The 16,907-nt window shown below is 40.4% G+C and overlaps 1 protein-coding gene across 3 annotated transcripts in view; it reads left to right on the top strand.

Moving 5' to 3' along the window:
* The window catches only part of hs2st1b (heparan sulfate 2-O-sulfotransferase 1b), a 236,901-nt gene extending 220,599 nt beyond the window's left edge, over positions 1-16,302 (top strand). For 2 of the 3 annotated variants that reach the window (XM_041208577.1, XM_041208579.1), the window contains 3 exons: positions 2,381-2,478; positions 9,724-9,881; positions 13,482-16,302. In XM_041208577.1, coding sequence (XP_041064511.1) covers positions 2,381-2,478; positions 9,724-9,881; positions 13,482-13,708 — 483 coding nt within the window. In that variant the 3' untranslated portion in view covers positions 13,709-16,302. The remainder of the gene's footprint in view (positions 1-2,380; positions 2,479-9,723; positions 9,882-13,481) is intronic. The other variant, XM_041208578.1, reaches the window with a different exon arrangement.
* The last annotated feature ends 605 nt before the right edge of the window (positions 16,303-16,907 follow it).

Here is a 16,907-nt window from a genome sequence, read left to right as displayed (position 1 = left end):
CATCCTTACCTGGCCTGACCTATATGTGACTGCAAACCCATAGCAATATGATTGGCTCTTAACCACACTTTGAAATAGCCTACTGAGCCACTCAGTTATACTTAAGGTAGCTCATTCCGCTTTCTCGAGGGCAATTGGGGATGAGCAATAAAGTGTTGCCTTGCCAGTGATACATTTTGAGAATGAATTTTTTAAAAATACTGTAATGATACAATGACCAGATAATCTGCTTTTTGGTGATGATGATTGAATGATATATGTTGGCTTGGAACACAGAACAACTTCCCTGCTCTTCATTATATAGGACCAAAGTATCAGTACATTCCCCTGAGACAGGTAGGACTTTGGTTTAACTTCTTAGCCAAAGGATGGCACCTCCAACAGTGCAGCATTTCCTCAGTAAAGCACTGAATTGTCATCTGCGATAATGTGCTCAAGCTGGAGCTGACCATTAATCTTTGAAGCATGAGCACTGCTCCTCAACCAAGGCTGACAGTTAGTCTAGAGTCCCTGGGAAATTAGGGAAGGGGAGAAAACAAGAGAAAAACAAATTTCAAAAAAGCTTGAATTCAATTCCCCCTCATCATTCTTGCTGTACCTGGAGGTATTGCTCTGTTCCACAAATGTCAGATGTATAACTGCAAATTGTAGATGGAGAATAATATCATTCAAGTTGAGTTACTGGAATATAATCTAATCAAAGGGAAGTTAAATGACTGCAAATCACAAAAGCAAATCTCGAGTTTTTTAATAGCCAAGTTGAACCTCAAAATTAGATTGCAGCCTTGAGCTCAATCCCTTCTATTGATCTGCGTGTAGCAGTTCTTTGTGTGATGTTTGAAAGAATTTATGATCACAAGCATGAATTACTGTTGGTTTAGAGAAATCTCTGGTTGATTAGAAGAAATTCTTTAGTATGTTATATATTGGTTATTCAGCTGTATACATTATCTTAAAAGACCCAGAAGTTAAAAAAAAATCATGAGAATATGTGATTTTGTAATTAACTGGCCTTCTAATCAATATTCTAAATAACTAGACATACTTTCAATAAAACTAATTTCCAATGAGGGAAGAAAAGGAAGTTAAGTTTGAAATGCTTTAGAATTATTTTCCCATATACTTTTGCGGTGCCTTTTTTCCCTTCACCCTTAATTCAGCCCTTTTGTTGCATCTCATTTCAGGCTGAGAGCACAAATCAGGTAACCTGATCCTAGAGATTTTTCTATGACATGCAAACTTGCCATTAGAAAGAGCACAACAGTGTGTAACTTTGGTGTTCTTACATTGTATTTATGGAGCCATTGTATCTTATTTGATGCAAAGGATTTGTTTATGCAGAAAATTGACTCCATGTTTCACTTGCCTTGAGAAATTATGTTGCCAGAAGTTTCTCTGCCACCACCAATTATTATCAGTTCATTGATACTCAAGAGCTTCACCTTTGGCAGGTCAAACAAAAGATTTATGCAGATCCACACAACCATGTGTGCTTAATTTGAAAATATTATTGGTGAACTTGTAACTAAACCAAGGTTAAGAAACTGAAGTGAGCTGTTTTGTATCGTTGTATGGCTGGCCCAGATCTACCAGAGAAGATCTTCTCTTTATCCACTTCAGGGGCCAGTGTGCAAGAGGGCCTTTGTGAAGCCTGACTCTAAGATAGTTACCAATAGCATTTGATGTGCTTTCACTGAACATCATTGTCATCATCCAGCCCCATAGGATGATTAGCACTTTATCACTGAAGAGTTTTCAACAAATTTATATTCCAGTTTTAGCTTGGTTGTATTTCTGTTCATGGAAGTTGTTAATAAGACAGCATGTTAATTACCTATTTACAAGTATGGTATTGATTCTGGAATTATGTTCAACTTAATCTACTGTACTAATCTAAAAGAACAACAATCTATCTTCTAAAATACTAGCAACTAATGCTGCTAAACTGGATATTTGGCAAATGTACACCACTTTGCAAACTAAATTTATTTGGGCTTAATCTAATAAAATTATCAAGCATAGCTGGTGTTGTAATATTGAAGGAGTGGCAGGTTAATAAAACATTTGCATCAGTGTTTCTTAACTTTTGTTTACTTAAATTTGTGTAAGAATTGGAATTCTGTTCCAAATAAAATTTAAGGAGCTATCAGCATTTATTGCAGTGGTTTGGTTGATGTGTGGTTTGTTGCAGCATGTTCAAAATTAATTGAGTTAAAAATCCTGTAGTGTCTTAAGATTGCCATACTGACTTTGACATCATGAGGATTCTGAAGCATTGGTTTGAGAGTCTGAATTGACAGCACTTATTTCTACTTGCACTGATTTACTGTTGGCTTGCAGCAAACTCTTTTCTTTCTTCCCCCACCCTCCCCGACATCAGACATTTGATGAATGTGTTGCAGCTGGTGGGTCAGACTGTGCTCCAGAGAAACTTTGGCTTCAGATTCCTTTCTTTTGTGGCCACAGCTCAGAATGTTGGTAGGTACAATAGAAAATGTAAAGTATTCCATTAAAACTCATAATGAATATTAATTATTTAAAAAAATAAAATAGACTTGATATAAATTGTGTATTTGGCAGATCATATACTGCACCTTTATAAGCATATTAATTTACAGAAAGAAGTATTTTTTAAAACATGCATGGTAACTCTATTTCACGGAGTATAATTTGTAAGGTGGATTGAAATGCAGCCGGGACTGATGACAATAAGAATTCCCTTCTGTCTGGTGACTGTGAAGACCTATATTGAATGAAATTAGGGAACAAGAATGGGCACAGAACACTAAAGCTACCCACACATTGGCACTAAAAAAGCAATGGAGACAGTAGCGATCTTGGGGTGAACTGGCAGATTTAGCACATTTAATGGTGACAGATGCAGTTCAACACTGATAAATGTAAAGTTATTAGATTAAGCAGAAGACTTGCATTACAACTTTAATGACCGTGTACTGCAGGTAACAAAGCAGAAAAGAGAATCTGGGGTTTGGGTTCCATGTTTCCATGTCTAAAGGAATGAAACCGAATGGACCACCCGGCATTGACCTAGGCACTGAAAACTACTACAGCAAACCTACCCAGAGATAGTGGCACCTTGGTATACAGTTGGGAGGGGGTTGCCCTGGGAGTCCTCAATATTGACTATGGACCCCATGAAGTCTCATGGTATCAAGTCAAACATCGGCAAGGAAAGCTCCTGCTGTTTACCACTTGGCACCCCCACCTCAGCTGATGAATCAGTACTCCATGTTGAAAGCCAATTGGAAGAAGCACTCAGAATGGCAAGGACAGAATGAACTCTGGGTGGGGGGACTTCAACATCCATTACCAAGAATGGCTTGGTAGCACCACTACTGACTAAGCTGCCTGAGTCCTAAAGGACGTAGCTGCTAGTTTGGGTCTGCGGCAGGTGGCGAAGAAACCAACAAGAGGGAGAAAGCTACTTGACCTTGTCCTCACCAATCTACCTGTTGCAGATGCATCTGTCCATGACAGTATGGTTAGAAGTGTCCAATGCACAGTCCTTGTGGAGACAAAGCCTGTCTTCAAGTTCAGGATACCCTCCATGTGTGGCACTACCACCATGATAGATGGGATAGATTATGAACAGGTTTAGCAGTTCAAAACTGGGCATCCATGAGGTGCTCTGGGCCATCAGCAGCAGCAAAATTGTGTTCAACCATAATCTGTAACCTCGAGGCCCAGCATATCCCCCACTCTCCCATTACCATCAAGCCAGGGAATCAACCCTGGTTCAATGAAGAGTGCAGGAGGGCATGCCAGGAGCAGCACCAGGCATACCTAAAAATGAAGTGTTAATCTGGTGAAGCCACAACACAGGACTATTTGCATGCCAAAGAGCAGAAGCAGCATGTGATAATCAGGGCTAAATGATTCCACAACCAACGGATCAGGCCTAAGCTCTGCAGTCCTGTCACATCCAGTCGTGAATGATGGTGGACAATTGAATAATTCACCGAAAGAGGAGGCTTCACACATATCCCCATCCTCAATAATGGGGGAGCCCAGCGCATACTACAAATGATCAGGCTGAAGCATTTGCAACCATCTTCAGCCAAAAGTGATTAGTCGATGATTCATCTTGGCCTGCTTCTGAGGTCCCTAGCATCACAGATGCCAGTTTTCAGTCAATTCTACTCACCCCATGTAATAACAAGAAATGGCTGAAGGCTCTAGATACTGCAAAGGCTATGGGCCCTGACAACATTCCAGCAATAGTACAGAGATGACTTGTGCTCCAGAACTAGCCATGGCCCTAGCTAAATTGTTCCAATACAGCTACAAAGCTGGCATTTACCCGGCAATGTGGAAAAATGTCCAGGTATGTTCTGTACACAAAAAGCAAGACCAATTCAACCCAGCTAATTATTGCCCCATCAGTCTACTCTTGATCATCAGTAAAGTGATGGAAGGTGTCGTTGACAGTTCTATCAAACGATACTTACTCAGGAATAATTTGCTCACTGACACTCAGTTTGGCCTTAGTCCAAACATTGACAAAAGAGCTGAACTTGAGGTGAGGTGAGAGTGACTGTCCTTGACATCAGGGCAGCATTTGACTGAGTGTGGCATCAAAGGAGCCCTAGCAAAATTGGCGTCAATGGGAATTGGGGAGAAAACTTTCCACTAGTAGGATTCATACCTAGCACAAAGGAAGACGGTTGTGGTTGTTGGAGGTCAATCATCTCAGTTACAGGACATCACTGCAGACGTTCCTCAGGGTAGTGTCATCTAGCTGCTTCATCAATGACCTTCCCTTCATTATAAGGTCAGAAGTGGCGATGTTTGCTGATGATTGCACAATGTTCAGCACTATTCCTGACTTCTCAGATACTGAAGTCGTCCATGTCCATATGCAGCAAGACCTGGACAATAATTCAGGCTTGGGCTGATAACTGCAAGTAACCTTTGTGCCAGAGAAGTGTCAGACAATGGCCATCTCCAACAAGAGAGAATCTTACCATCTCCCCTTGACATTCCCATAGCTGAATATCCCACGATCCACACCCTGGGTGTTGCCATTGACTAGACACTGAACTGGACCAGCCAAATAAATACTGCAGCTACAAGAATAGGACAGAGTTTGGGAATTCTGCAGCAGGAAGCTCACCTCCTGACTCCCCAAAGCCTGGCACCCATCTGCAAGGCAAGTCAGGAGTGTAATGGAACATTTGCCACTTGCCTGGATGAATGCACCTCCAAAAACACTCAAGGAGCTGAACACCATCCAGGACAAAGCAGCCCGTTTGATTGGCACCCCATTCATCACCTTCAGCATCCACTTCCTCCACCACCATTGCACAGTTGCAGCAGTGTGTACTATCTACAAGATGCACTACAGTAACTCGCCGAGGTTCCTTCAGCAGCACATTCCAAACCCGTGATCTCTACCACCTAGAAGGACAAGGGCAGCAGATGCATGGGAACACCACCATTTGTAAATTCCTTTCCAAGCCACGCACACCATTTTCACTTTGAGCTATATCAACGGTCCTTCACTGTCGCTGGGTCAATATCCTGGAACTCCCTCCCTGACAGCACTGTGGGTGTACCTACACCATATGGACTGCAGCAATTCAATAAGCTGGCTCAATGCCACCTTCTCAAGGGAATTTAGGGATGGGCAATAAATGCTAGTCTAACCAGCGACCCCCAAATCCCATGAAAAAATAAATTTTATAAAATGTTTGCCGCGATTGGGAAAAAGTGTAAGTCAAGTGTTAGCATGCAATTAATGCTGCAACTTAGTTCTATATGGCCTTGTTAAAGCTGTATCTTGAATAATGTGTTCATTTTCTGTTCCGTGTTTCATTTTTCATTCCGTGTTTCAGAATCTTTGAAGCAGGTTCAGAGGTGTGCCACATTGCTGTGTCCCAAACTTAAAAGGGTTTGAGGAAAGATTGCCTACCCTGGTGTTTTACAGTGAGAATGATCAAGGAATGCCTTGACAGAGGTCTTAGATTTTAATGGCTAGTTCTTTTGTTTGGTGTAAGATTAAAGGGCTGTGGAAAGAAAATAGAAAATACAGGCAAAAAAAACTGCCTGAACCCTCCAAGGAGCAACAATCACCATCGGATTGCTGCTTCGTCGTACTTTTAATGCGACACGCAGGAGCTTCGCACTTCTGGCCTCTGATCCTGGCTTCTTTAGAAATGCAGAGCATATCTTCAATCCAACTGCTTCCTCAAAGCGCTGGATCGTCGGGGAAGATGAGCCATGCCTGCTTTTTACAGCACTAGCTGCAATATTCTGCTAAGTGTTCATAACGTACTGAAAAGCTGGGGCATTTAAACAGCTTTTCAGTGTGTTAGTGTATGACTGTCTGAGTGAATGGGTGATTGTTCGATGGGTAGGGTGGCAGGTGGGTGAGTTAAGTGGGTAAAGAGGCACTGTGACTACTGAAACAATCGTGCCTCAGATCCTGTTGTAACATGTTTGAGTATCATGTGATATGGCTTTTTTTTTTAAGTTTCGTAGGGCTTACATTCACACAATATGATTTGCTGTCAAGGGGAGGCCCTTGGTAGAACCCAAGTAGGCTCTTCTGTAAAAGGAGATCGAGGTTCTTATGCCTCCATACATGTCTGATCTGAGGAGACATGATGAATGGGGGAAAAAAACAGTATTTAGACAATTTCTGCTCTTTTGAGTACAATATGTTTCTCCAAACCTTTTATCTGAATGGAGATTGTTTGCTATTGAAGTGCATAGGCTAAACCTTTTACAAGCTGCAGGGTTTCAATGTTTATTAATAGGTAAAGGCAATACTGGAGAATTTAGTTGGCATCAGATTGCTTTTTTATTTTTGGGATGCAGATAATCGCCCCTGATATAATTTATACATTCTGATCAGCTTTAAGCTACAGTGAAATAATGTGGGTGTTAGTATAACAAATGGGTGAGGTAAGGGGGTCAGGATGGCAAGTGGGCGAGGTAAGGGGGTAGGGTAGCAGGGGTTAGGGTGGCAAGGTGGTGAGGTTGGGTCAGGTCAATTTGGGGGGTAGTCAGGTGGTGAGGTTAGATTGAGTCAGGGGTCAAAGGCGATTTTTAAGGAGATGACGACAGAGTGGTGGGGTCAGTGTAAGTGATTTTGGAGGTCAGTTGTTTCTGTCTGACGTTTCTTGGGTAACTATCCAGATAAGTAAGTTGGAACTGTCCAAAATCTCCGACTTTAACTCAGATGTACTCCGCCACCTCAGTTACGTGTTAAGACCCCTTGGAAGTCTCGACCCACTGACTCCATAGGAATTGCCTGAGAAGTTTGAACTTCTGGTGGTCAATTCTCCTGCTCCCTGGAGCCTTCAACTCTAACGCGGAGTCGGAGATTTTTTCGGAGGGTCCGGGGGAGCAGGAGAGATGCCCATCAGTTCAAACTTCCCAGGCAATCCTACAGAGTCAGTGCATCGGGACTTCCAAGGGGTCTTAACGTGTGTTTGAGGTAGGGGAGTACATCTGGTCTACGATGATCCAGGGACTGGAAGATCTGGGCCGATTTTTAAGGAGATGACGACAGAGTGGTGGAACGTTTATTAGGTGAAAATTGTGTAATTTTAAAAGAAGGCCTGGGTGAATTTGTGTTGGGAAGGGATGTTATAGGGAAATGAATTTCAGAGCCATAGTAAGGACCTTAATGGGAAGCTTGGAGAGGTAGGCTAAATGGCCAATGATTTTCTCTTGCCCAAAGCGTTACTCTTAATATGTTAAATTCTGGTGTAAAGATTTGGGCTTTGAATTCAATATAATCCAATACGTTGAAAGCCCCTTACTTTTAAGCTGCTCCACATCAAATAGCCTTTTCCATTCTTGGGCACAGGGCCACACCACAAAGCTGCTTGCTTGGCACAAATTATACTATACTGTAAATCTCTCTTAGGGGCGCAATGAGGATGAGTGCAGTGAAAAATAGAAACTTCCTTAGTGCAGTACAGTAGTGGTGTTCCTTTGAGATTGTAGTTGAGGTACAAAGGAAAATTTTATTTTGATTTCCTTAATCTCAATCTGGGGTCAGTAGGTAGTACTCATGCCTCCTGAGTCAGAGGGTGGCCTGTGAGGCCAGAATCCTTGACTTTGACACCCAATCACAGGATCTCAGAATTTTGCCGGCACAGAAGGAGGCCACTCGACCCATCGTGTCTGCACCGGCTCTCCAAATGTGCATTATGACCTAGTGCCATTGCCCTGCCTTTTCCCCATACCCCTGCATAGTGTTTCTATTCAAATAATCTTCAAATGCCCTTTTGCTTCAGCACTGACTACTGTGAGGTACTATCCTTTGGATAGGACAATAAACCGAGGCACTGTGACTACCAAAACAATCGCGTCTCAGATCCTATTATAACATGTTTGAGTATCATGTGATACAGCTTTTTTTTCTGAAGTTTTGTAGGGCTTACATTCTCACGATCTGATTTGCTGTCAAAGGGAAATCCTTGGTAGAACCCAAGTAGGTTCTTCTGTAAAAGGAGGTCAAGTTTCTTAAGCCTCCATACATGTTTGATCTGAGGAGACATGATGAATGGGGGAAAAAAACAGTATTTAGACAATTTCTGCTCTTTTGAGTACAATATGTTTCTCCAAACCTTTTATCTGAATGGAGATTGTTTGCTATTGAAGTGCAGAGGCTGAACCTTTTACAAACTGCAGAGTTTCAATGTTTATTAATAGTTAAAGACAGTATTGGAGAATTTATTTTGCATCAGATTGCTTTTTTATTTTTGGGATGCAGATATTGCATCCCAAATTATTTATTTTATATTTAATATATACATTCTGATCAGCCTTAAAGCTACAGTTAAATAATATGGGTGTTGGTATAATATTTCATCCTAACAAAAGATAAGTTTTAAGAAACTAAAACCCAAAACATCCTTCGTGGGTCTAAGCTTTTGAATCCTCACAGCAAATTGCCAACTGGCTAGCATCCCAGAATGAAAGTGAATTGCTAGTGGCCATCCTTAAACATTCAACTTTAAAACAAAGTTCTTTTGGTTATATTTAGGAACGATCGTACAATCCTTGTCATTCACCTTTTGAAGATCTGCTAAAATGGACCATTGTAATGTGGGATTTCACACCTCATGCACAGCCAGACATTTCGGATAATCAGAATGCCGATCAGATGGCTTTGCATGCTCGTAGCAGCAACTAGGATTTTGCTATGAAATAGCCACTGACACAGATGTCCAAATTGAGGGCACCTTTTTTAATGATATGCTATTAGCAAATAATCACCAAGGGGCACGTTTTTTTATTTGACCAGGCATTGTCAAGCTTTGATGTAATAGGTGCAACTCCAAAGTACATAAATTGCATTTTATTTGAAAACTTAGGAATTGCAGCTCTCAATGGGATATATGTTAGACATGGGTGTGTAGTATTTTACTGACCCTGCTAATGTAAACAATACAAAATTGAGGTTGCCCAGTGATCAGTAACAGTATTTGTCAGAGTGTCAGTAAACCTACCTGACTTGAAGGTCTAAGATTGTAAATAAAGCTCATTATTCACCTTGGTAAAAATAGTGGCACCTGTGACCTATTTCCTAAACATCGCTGTTTTTAATAAGATTGTAACACTGCGACAGCAACGAAAGAGATTAATTGCTTGTTCTGTTCTAGTTGCAATTAAAATGGGAAGGATCTGTGAAAATCCTTTTTCTGTCTGCATAAAGTGAACTATCATTACTCTTTGTCATTAAAGGAATGTTGGAAGCAAATGGGCTTTGGAGCAAGCCAAATACAACCTGGTTAATGAGTATCTCCTTGTCGGGATAACTGAGGAATTGGAAGACTTTATAATGCTCCTGGAGGCAGCATTGCCACGCTTCTTTAGAGGAGCAACAGAACTATATCGTACAGGTCAGTCGGAAAATGATGCATGCTTGAAAACGTATTGATCATCTCTTAATAGTGTCGTAAGAGATCCTAATTTTAGATCTACAATTTAGAAAAATTACTTTTGAGAATCAATATCTCTTCCTGCAGCCTACAGCTTTCTTCTTCTTTACCAACCATATGGTCAATTGGGCTAAATTCTAGTCACACATTGACTGTTGCTATTATGGCTAAGCCTATATCATTTTTGCCAGTATGTAGCAAGCCCAACAAGAGAGAGGGTGGTTCTGGACTTATTTTTAGGGAATGAAGCTGGGTAGATGGAAGGGGGTATCAGTTGGGGAGCACTCTGATGGAAGTCATCATAATTCAGTTAGATTTAGGATAATGATTTAAAAGAACAAAGATAGACCAGGATTAAAAATTCACAATTGGGGAGAAGCTAATTTTACTAAGCTAAGATGTGATTTAACAGAAGTGGACTGCAACTAGCTACTTGGAAGATAAATAAGTGGGAGATATTTAAGTAAGAGATAGTAAAGGTTCAGAGCGAGATTGTTCCCTTGAAGAAAAAAGGCGAGACTACCAAATTGAAAGCCTCCTGGATGTCAGGGGGCTGAAAGGAGGGGATAAAAGGAAAAGAAACAGATACCAAGGGCTTAATATTGTTGAAAATCTAGAGGAGCATAGAAAGTGTAGGGGTAAAATTAAAATGTAAATTAGGAAAATATTGACAAGCAAAATTAAGGAAAACACAGACTTTTGATAAATACATAAAGAGCAAGATGAAAACAGAAGAAAGGAGGGCTTGTTTGGGGTCAGAAGGATAACCAGTGTGTGGGGACAGAGGATGTTGGTATGCTTCTAAATGAATACTTTGCAATTGTTTTCTCAAAAGAGAGGGTGATACAGATGTTGCAAACAAGGAGTGTGAAATATTAGATGGAATTAACCCAGCAAGGAAGTATTGTAAGGGATTTAACATCTTTGAAAGTGGCAAGTCTGCAGGCCCAGATACAATATTTCCAAGCTGTGAAGAGAGGCAAGGGAAGAAATAGCAGGGGCTCTGACCATCATTTTCCAGTCCTACAGGCATGGTACCAGAGGATTGGAGAACAGCTAATGTTGTACCATTGTTTAAATAGGGAGAAAAGGAGAGACCAAGTAATTACAGGACAGTCAATGTAACCTCTTTATTGGGAAAATTATTGGAAAAGCTTTTGAGGGACAGGGTACATCTTCATTTAGAAAGACACTGATTAATCAAAGACAGTCAGCATGGACTAGCATGATTGAATTTTTTCAGGGGGTAAGAAGGAGGGTCATTGAGAGTAGCGCATTTGAAGTAGTCTATATGGATTTTAGCAAATCTTTTGATAAGATCCCACATAGCAGGATGGTCACAGAAATAAAAGCTCATGGAATGCAAGGCAAAGTGGCAAGTTGGATGCAAAGTTGGTTCGGAGGCAGGAGGCAAAGGGTAATTGTTGATGGTGTTTTTGTGACTGGAAGGTTGTTTCCTTTGGGGTTCCACAGGGCTCAGAACAAGATTCCTTGCTTTTTGTGGTATATATCAATGATTTGGACCTGAATGTGAGGATAAAGCTATGAAGTTTGCAGGCAATCCAAAAACTGGCCATGTGGTTGATAATGAAGAAGGCGGCTGTAGACTGCAGGAAGATATCAATAGACTAGTCAAATGGGCAATACAGTGACAAATTGAGTTCAGTCTGGAAAAGTGTGAAATAATGCATTTGGGGAAAGTTAACAAGGTAAGGGAATACATAATAAATGGTAGTATATTTACAAAGTGCAGAAGATCAGAGGGACCTCAGAGCGTGCGTCCACAGAACGCTAGACAAGGTGGCTAGACAAGTAGATAAAGCGGCCAAGAAGGCATACTGTATACTTTCTTTTATTAGCTGAGGTATAGAATGAATGAGCTGGGAGGTTATGCTGGAACTGTACAAAACACCAGTTAGACAACTGCAGGAGTACTGTGCTCAATTCTGATCACTGTACCCTCAAAGATGTGATCGCACAAGATGGGGTATAGAGGATATAAAAGAATGCTGCCTGAAATGGAAAATTTTAGTTATGAGGAAAGATTGGATAGGCTGAGTTTGTTTTCTTTGGAGCAAAGGAGGTTCAGGGAAGATCCAATTGAAGTGTGTAAAAATGAGGGGCCTAGATAGTGAATAAGGAGGCCCCATTCCCCTTAGTTGAGAGGTCCATAACCCAGAGGGCATAGATTTAGCATAAGATGTAGGAGGTTTAGAGGGGATCTGAGGGGAATTTTTTTCACCCAGAGGTTGGTGAGAACCTGGATCTCACTGCCTGAAAGGGTGGACGAGGCAGAAACCCTCATAACATTTAAAAAGCACTTGGTTGTGTATTTAAAGTGCTGTAACCTACAAGACTACGAACCACAAGCTGGAAAGTGGGATTAGGCCAAGTGGCTACTTGCCAACCAGTGTGGACATGATGGACCGAATAGCCTCCTTCTGCGCTGTAAATTTCTATGAAGCATATTTTTGAGGGTTGTTGTATTAAAAAAGTAAATTGTTTGGTGTGAAATTAAGGTGAGAGCCATCCATTTTAGTTTTCAATATTTTATTTCTGGGCCAATTTACTCTAGCTGTATTTGTACTGGATCTTCCCTGAGAACCTAAGCAATACTAGGTTGGTTAATAGATTAAGATTATACATGAACAACATGCTGGTACAATGCTAAAGAGTGGGTGATCCCAAATCTTGATACTCTCGCTGTAATGAGTTTACTGCACGAAGGTGCTAAGCCAGGGTGCAAGCTGGACCCCTTCGCAGAGGAAGGGAAGCATTCATTGTTGTGAAGTGCCTCCTCATGGCCACTTCAGCAGTGGTTGATTGTCCACGGGCACTAAAGGTAAGTTAGAGGTAAAGACCATTCCTATCTATTTTTTTTAAAATACACTTGTTTTTGTAACAGATGGAATCTTCTTAGCAACAGTTAGTCTTAACCATTTTATTATACTCCATTGCACTGTTAACCTTTAAAATGTTCATAAATAGTTTACTTAATTTCTGTCCCTGTTAAAATATCCCTATCCAATCTCTTAAGTGAAACTTTGGGGGTGTATTATTGGCCTCAGTATCTTCAGGCTGAAGATGTGGGAAAAGTAGACCAGGATTCCCATTGATCATCACCATTGAGACCTACTGGAAGTTTATGTATCAAGTAAAGTCAGGATCAGTGTTTATTGTGAACCAGATTTAAATATGGGACAAGAATAGCCAAATAAGCATGATACTGCAAGGCCACTTACTGTGGATTTTTGTTTCCCAACTTGTGCCACTTTTGTCCTATTCTCAGAGAAAGAAAATCAAAAGAGAAAAGAATTGACAAATACAACTAGTATCCCATAAGATTTATGCTGCTCTTTTGACTCTAAGGCAACTCACAAAACCTTAGGAACATTCTTTCATTAGTAATGTTTTTTGCTTCAACAAATCTGTAATGATTTAATTTTTGCAACTGAAGTAAAGCCCACTAACCTACAGAGTTAACCTGTGTGGATGTACATTGAATGCTAAAAACTCTTAGGCTGCCCTTTGTTTCTGGCTTCCTCCTTTACATGCAAACAGGAAAGAAATCTCATCTTAGAAAAACAACAGAGAAGAAGCTGCCTACTAAAGAAACCATTGCTAGACTGCAGCTGTCTGAGATCTGGAAAATGGAAAACGAGTTCTACGAGTTTGCTCTGGAACAGTTTCAGTTCATTCGAGCTCACGCAGTGAGAGAAAAGGATGGCGAACTTTACCTCCTTAGCAAGAGCTTTTTCTATGAAAAAATCTATCCTAAAACAAACTAAGAACAGTTTTCACTACAGTGACCTGAAGAACTGCATCAAAAAAAGTCTTTCTGCTGAATCAGTTGCTACCTTGAACAGTCCAATGAATTTTTTTTCCAATAAAAGCAGAAAAGGAATCTTATTCTGCAGTTTGTATCAAATCTGCCATGAGCCACTTCCATCTGTAAAGATTTTAGGAACAAGCATTAGATGCATTGACGGACAAATGAGCAAAGATATCCATTTACACAAACAGTGCACCAATTGTGTAGATGGCGTTCTGTCGTTATTACTAATCAGATCGTGCTATGTTTTAGGGACTCCTGTGTCTTGTAAACTTTTACCTGTAGAACTATTTTTTACTAGGGTGCTTTCTAAAGTGTTTCAAAGTATTGTAATTTCAGAGTAAGAAAAAAGACAAAATGCTGTACATATTGCACATTTTATGTGTTTGGACCAAAAGGTTACAAAAGAAAGTTTGAAGTATTTATTTCACACCAATTTTATTACAGGTGGTGTATTTGAACACGTCACATTCAACATACCGTACACCCTTTTGTTAGGTACTTTGTGTCATTTTAGATTTGTAGGCTAAAATTTCCTCAGTTGTTTGTATCTTGGAGAATAATATAACAAAAGGCAAACCAGCTCAGAGACCTGGAAGTTACAGAGATGCCGTCTTTGAGAGAGTGCTATGTAGCAATTATGGCTGCATAGACCAATTAGGAAGTAACATTTTTAAACAAATAACGATGTTTGCCCAATGGAGGGTGATATTCAGAGTGTTAATTAATCTCATCATTGCCTAATTTCCCTTCTGGTTGAGTCAGTGTTAGTAGGTTTTCATTGTTATTTCCAACCCCAATTTAAAAAGATATAAATAGAGTAGTGTATTGCATTTCTAAATGTACTTTTCTCGCAAATGAAATGATTTACCCTATAGGCTTGCTATGTTTTCAGTGAGGGTATTGCACTGCTGAATTTCACACAGGAGAGATTTCCTTGTATTCCATCTCTCAACTGCATGCTAAGAATTGAGAAAATCTGCCCCAACCCCTGCACCTTGCGAGATCCATGGTTGAGGAACTTTTTTGCAGATCCGTCACTGGTTCCTGTACCTTGTCTTTTGCCTCCATTGAAAATTTGCCAGCTTCCAAAGTGAATGAACCTATATTTAAAAATATGTGACTTACTGGGCTTCATTTTCCGCTGGGCGGTAAAGCCATTGGAGGTTGTGAAGTTAGGACACCCACTCACTTCTCCATCCCTGCTGTTACCTAACCCATTTTTCTCATTTGGGGTCTGTTATGTATACAGATAGATGTATGGGCTCTCAGCAATATTGGAAGTTTACCGCTTTATATCAGAAAATCATGTGCAGCAGTGGAACACTCGCTGCAGCAGCAGAAAAAGTAACAGCAATAGTTAAAAGGGGACAGATGTTCCCGAACCTATCATTGAATCTTAAAGCACGGATTGAAGTACAATTTCATTAAACTGCTCTTGAATGAGCTCACACCAAACCTGCTAGCTGTGGGAGGGCAGAGTTTTGGAAGTGGTGGCCACATCCACACCACTCCCTCCTTTGAAGACTTTGGTGGTCATCTTGCACTCCTGGCTGAGTACTTTCATGGAATCATAGAAAATTTCCGGCACAGAAAGAAGCCACTTGGCCCGTGTCTGCGTCAGCAATGTCAGCTGTAAGCCATGTTGTTTCTGTGGGATGGCGAGACAGAGACAGGAAAATTGGCTGATTTCCCTAACCACCCTGTTATGCTATCATTTAAATGGCTGAGAAGCTGAGATACCTGGTATGGAGGGACGATGAAAATATGAGGCCCAAATGAAGGGCGTGGAATCGACAGTAGATAAATTGAGCTGATAATCAGACATCTTTTGGAGGTTGATGTAGAAGAAGCAAAATGATACTTTTCATATTCCCAGGATTGTATACTTGAAATTCTCATTACTGTGAATGCTCTCCTGTGTATTCAGCTAAGGGTCACGTGTTGAATTTCATACTCCTTTTTTGTACTATCTCTGATGTGGAACTGCTGATGACCTATGAGGAGCTGTAATCCCTGCACACTGACAACAATGGGGAGGGGTGGGGCATTCAACATTAACCACTATAAAATATGTTTCATAAATTTATTGCATACAGTAGCTGGTTTGGGGATTCTCAATATTTGGTGTTAGAAGATTTTTAAGCTTTTAGATGTTTGCTGTATATTTAGAAGTGGAGTTAAATTTATGTTCCAATGTATAAATGATGTTATTCCCATCATTGTTTCTCATCATGCGAGGAGCACAACATTGGTGCTGAAGGCATGAAATATATAAGATACAGAATGTAAATACTGGGAAAACATGGATTGTGCTCTATATAACTGTTTAAAACACAAGCAGCTGAATAGTGCCTTCCTTATCACAATCCATGTTGTAAAAAAAGTGTACATTTTGAATTCATTTGTGCATTGTAAACAACACCAGTGTCTCGACACATTGTGTAGAATCAGTTAGAGATGATTCTTCTGTTTTCTCCTTAACTTTTTTGTTTGTAGCTTTTCAGTTTTCCTGATGCAAATGCTCCCCAATAAATAATACTATACAAACTCTTTGCATTGTAATCTATATGTACTTCAGTACTCATAGCTTTATGATGCAACTATTTCAGAGCTAGCTTCAAATGCCAAAGTTGATAAATATCTACAGAACTGTTTCTTGAACTCCTGTGATATACCATCCATAAGAAAGACTTCAAGAACTTATAGTGCCTTAACGAAATAAAGTGTCCTAAGGCATATCACATGAGCATTATAAAGCAAAATATGACACTAAGCTGCACAAGAAGGCATTAGACCGGATGACTAAAAGCTTGTTCAAAGCGGCATGTTTTAAGGAGCGTCAGAAAGTGAGAAACAAAGGAAGAGGTTTAAGGAGGAAACTCCAGAGTTTAAGGCCTAGGCAACTGAAGGGACGGCCACCAATGATGAAGCAATTAAAACTTGGGATACTGAGGAGGCCAGAGTTAAATGGGCATAGATATCTTGGAGGGTTGTGGGACTGGAGGAGATTACAGAGGACCACGCTTTTGAGGGATTTGAAAACAATGATGTGAATTTTAAAATCAAGATGCTGCCTGACTGTGAGCCAGTGTAGGTCAGCGAGCACAGGGGCGATATGTGAACGGGACTTGGTGCGAGTTCAGACATAGATA

The sequence above is a fragment of the Carcharodon carcharias genome, chromosome 16 (assembly GCF_017639515.1).
Source record: "Carcharodon carcharias isolate sCarCar2 chromosome 16, sCarCar2.pri, whole genome shotgun sequence".
Taxonomy (NCBI): Eukaryota; Metazoa; Chordata; class Chondrichthyes; order Lamniformes; family Lamnidae; genus Carcharodon; species Carcharodon carcharias.
Note: the sequence above shows the minus strand (reverse complement) of the source record. Positions and strands in the feature narration are given on the sequence as shown.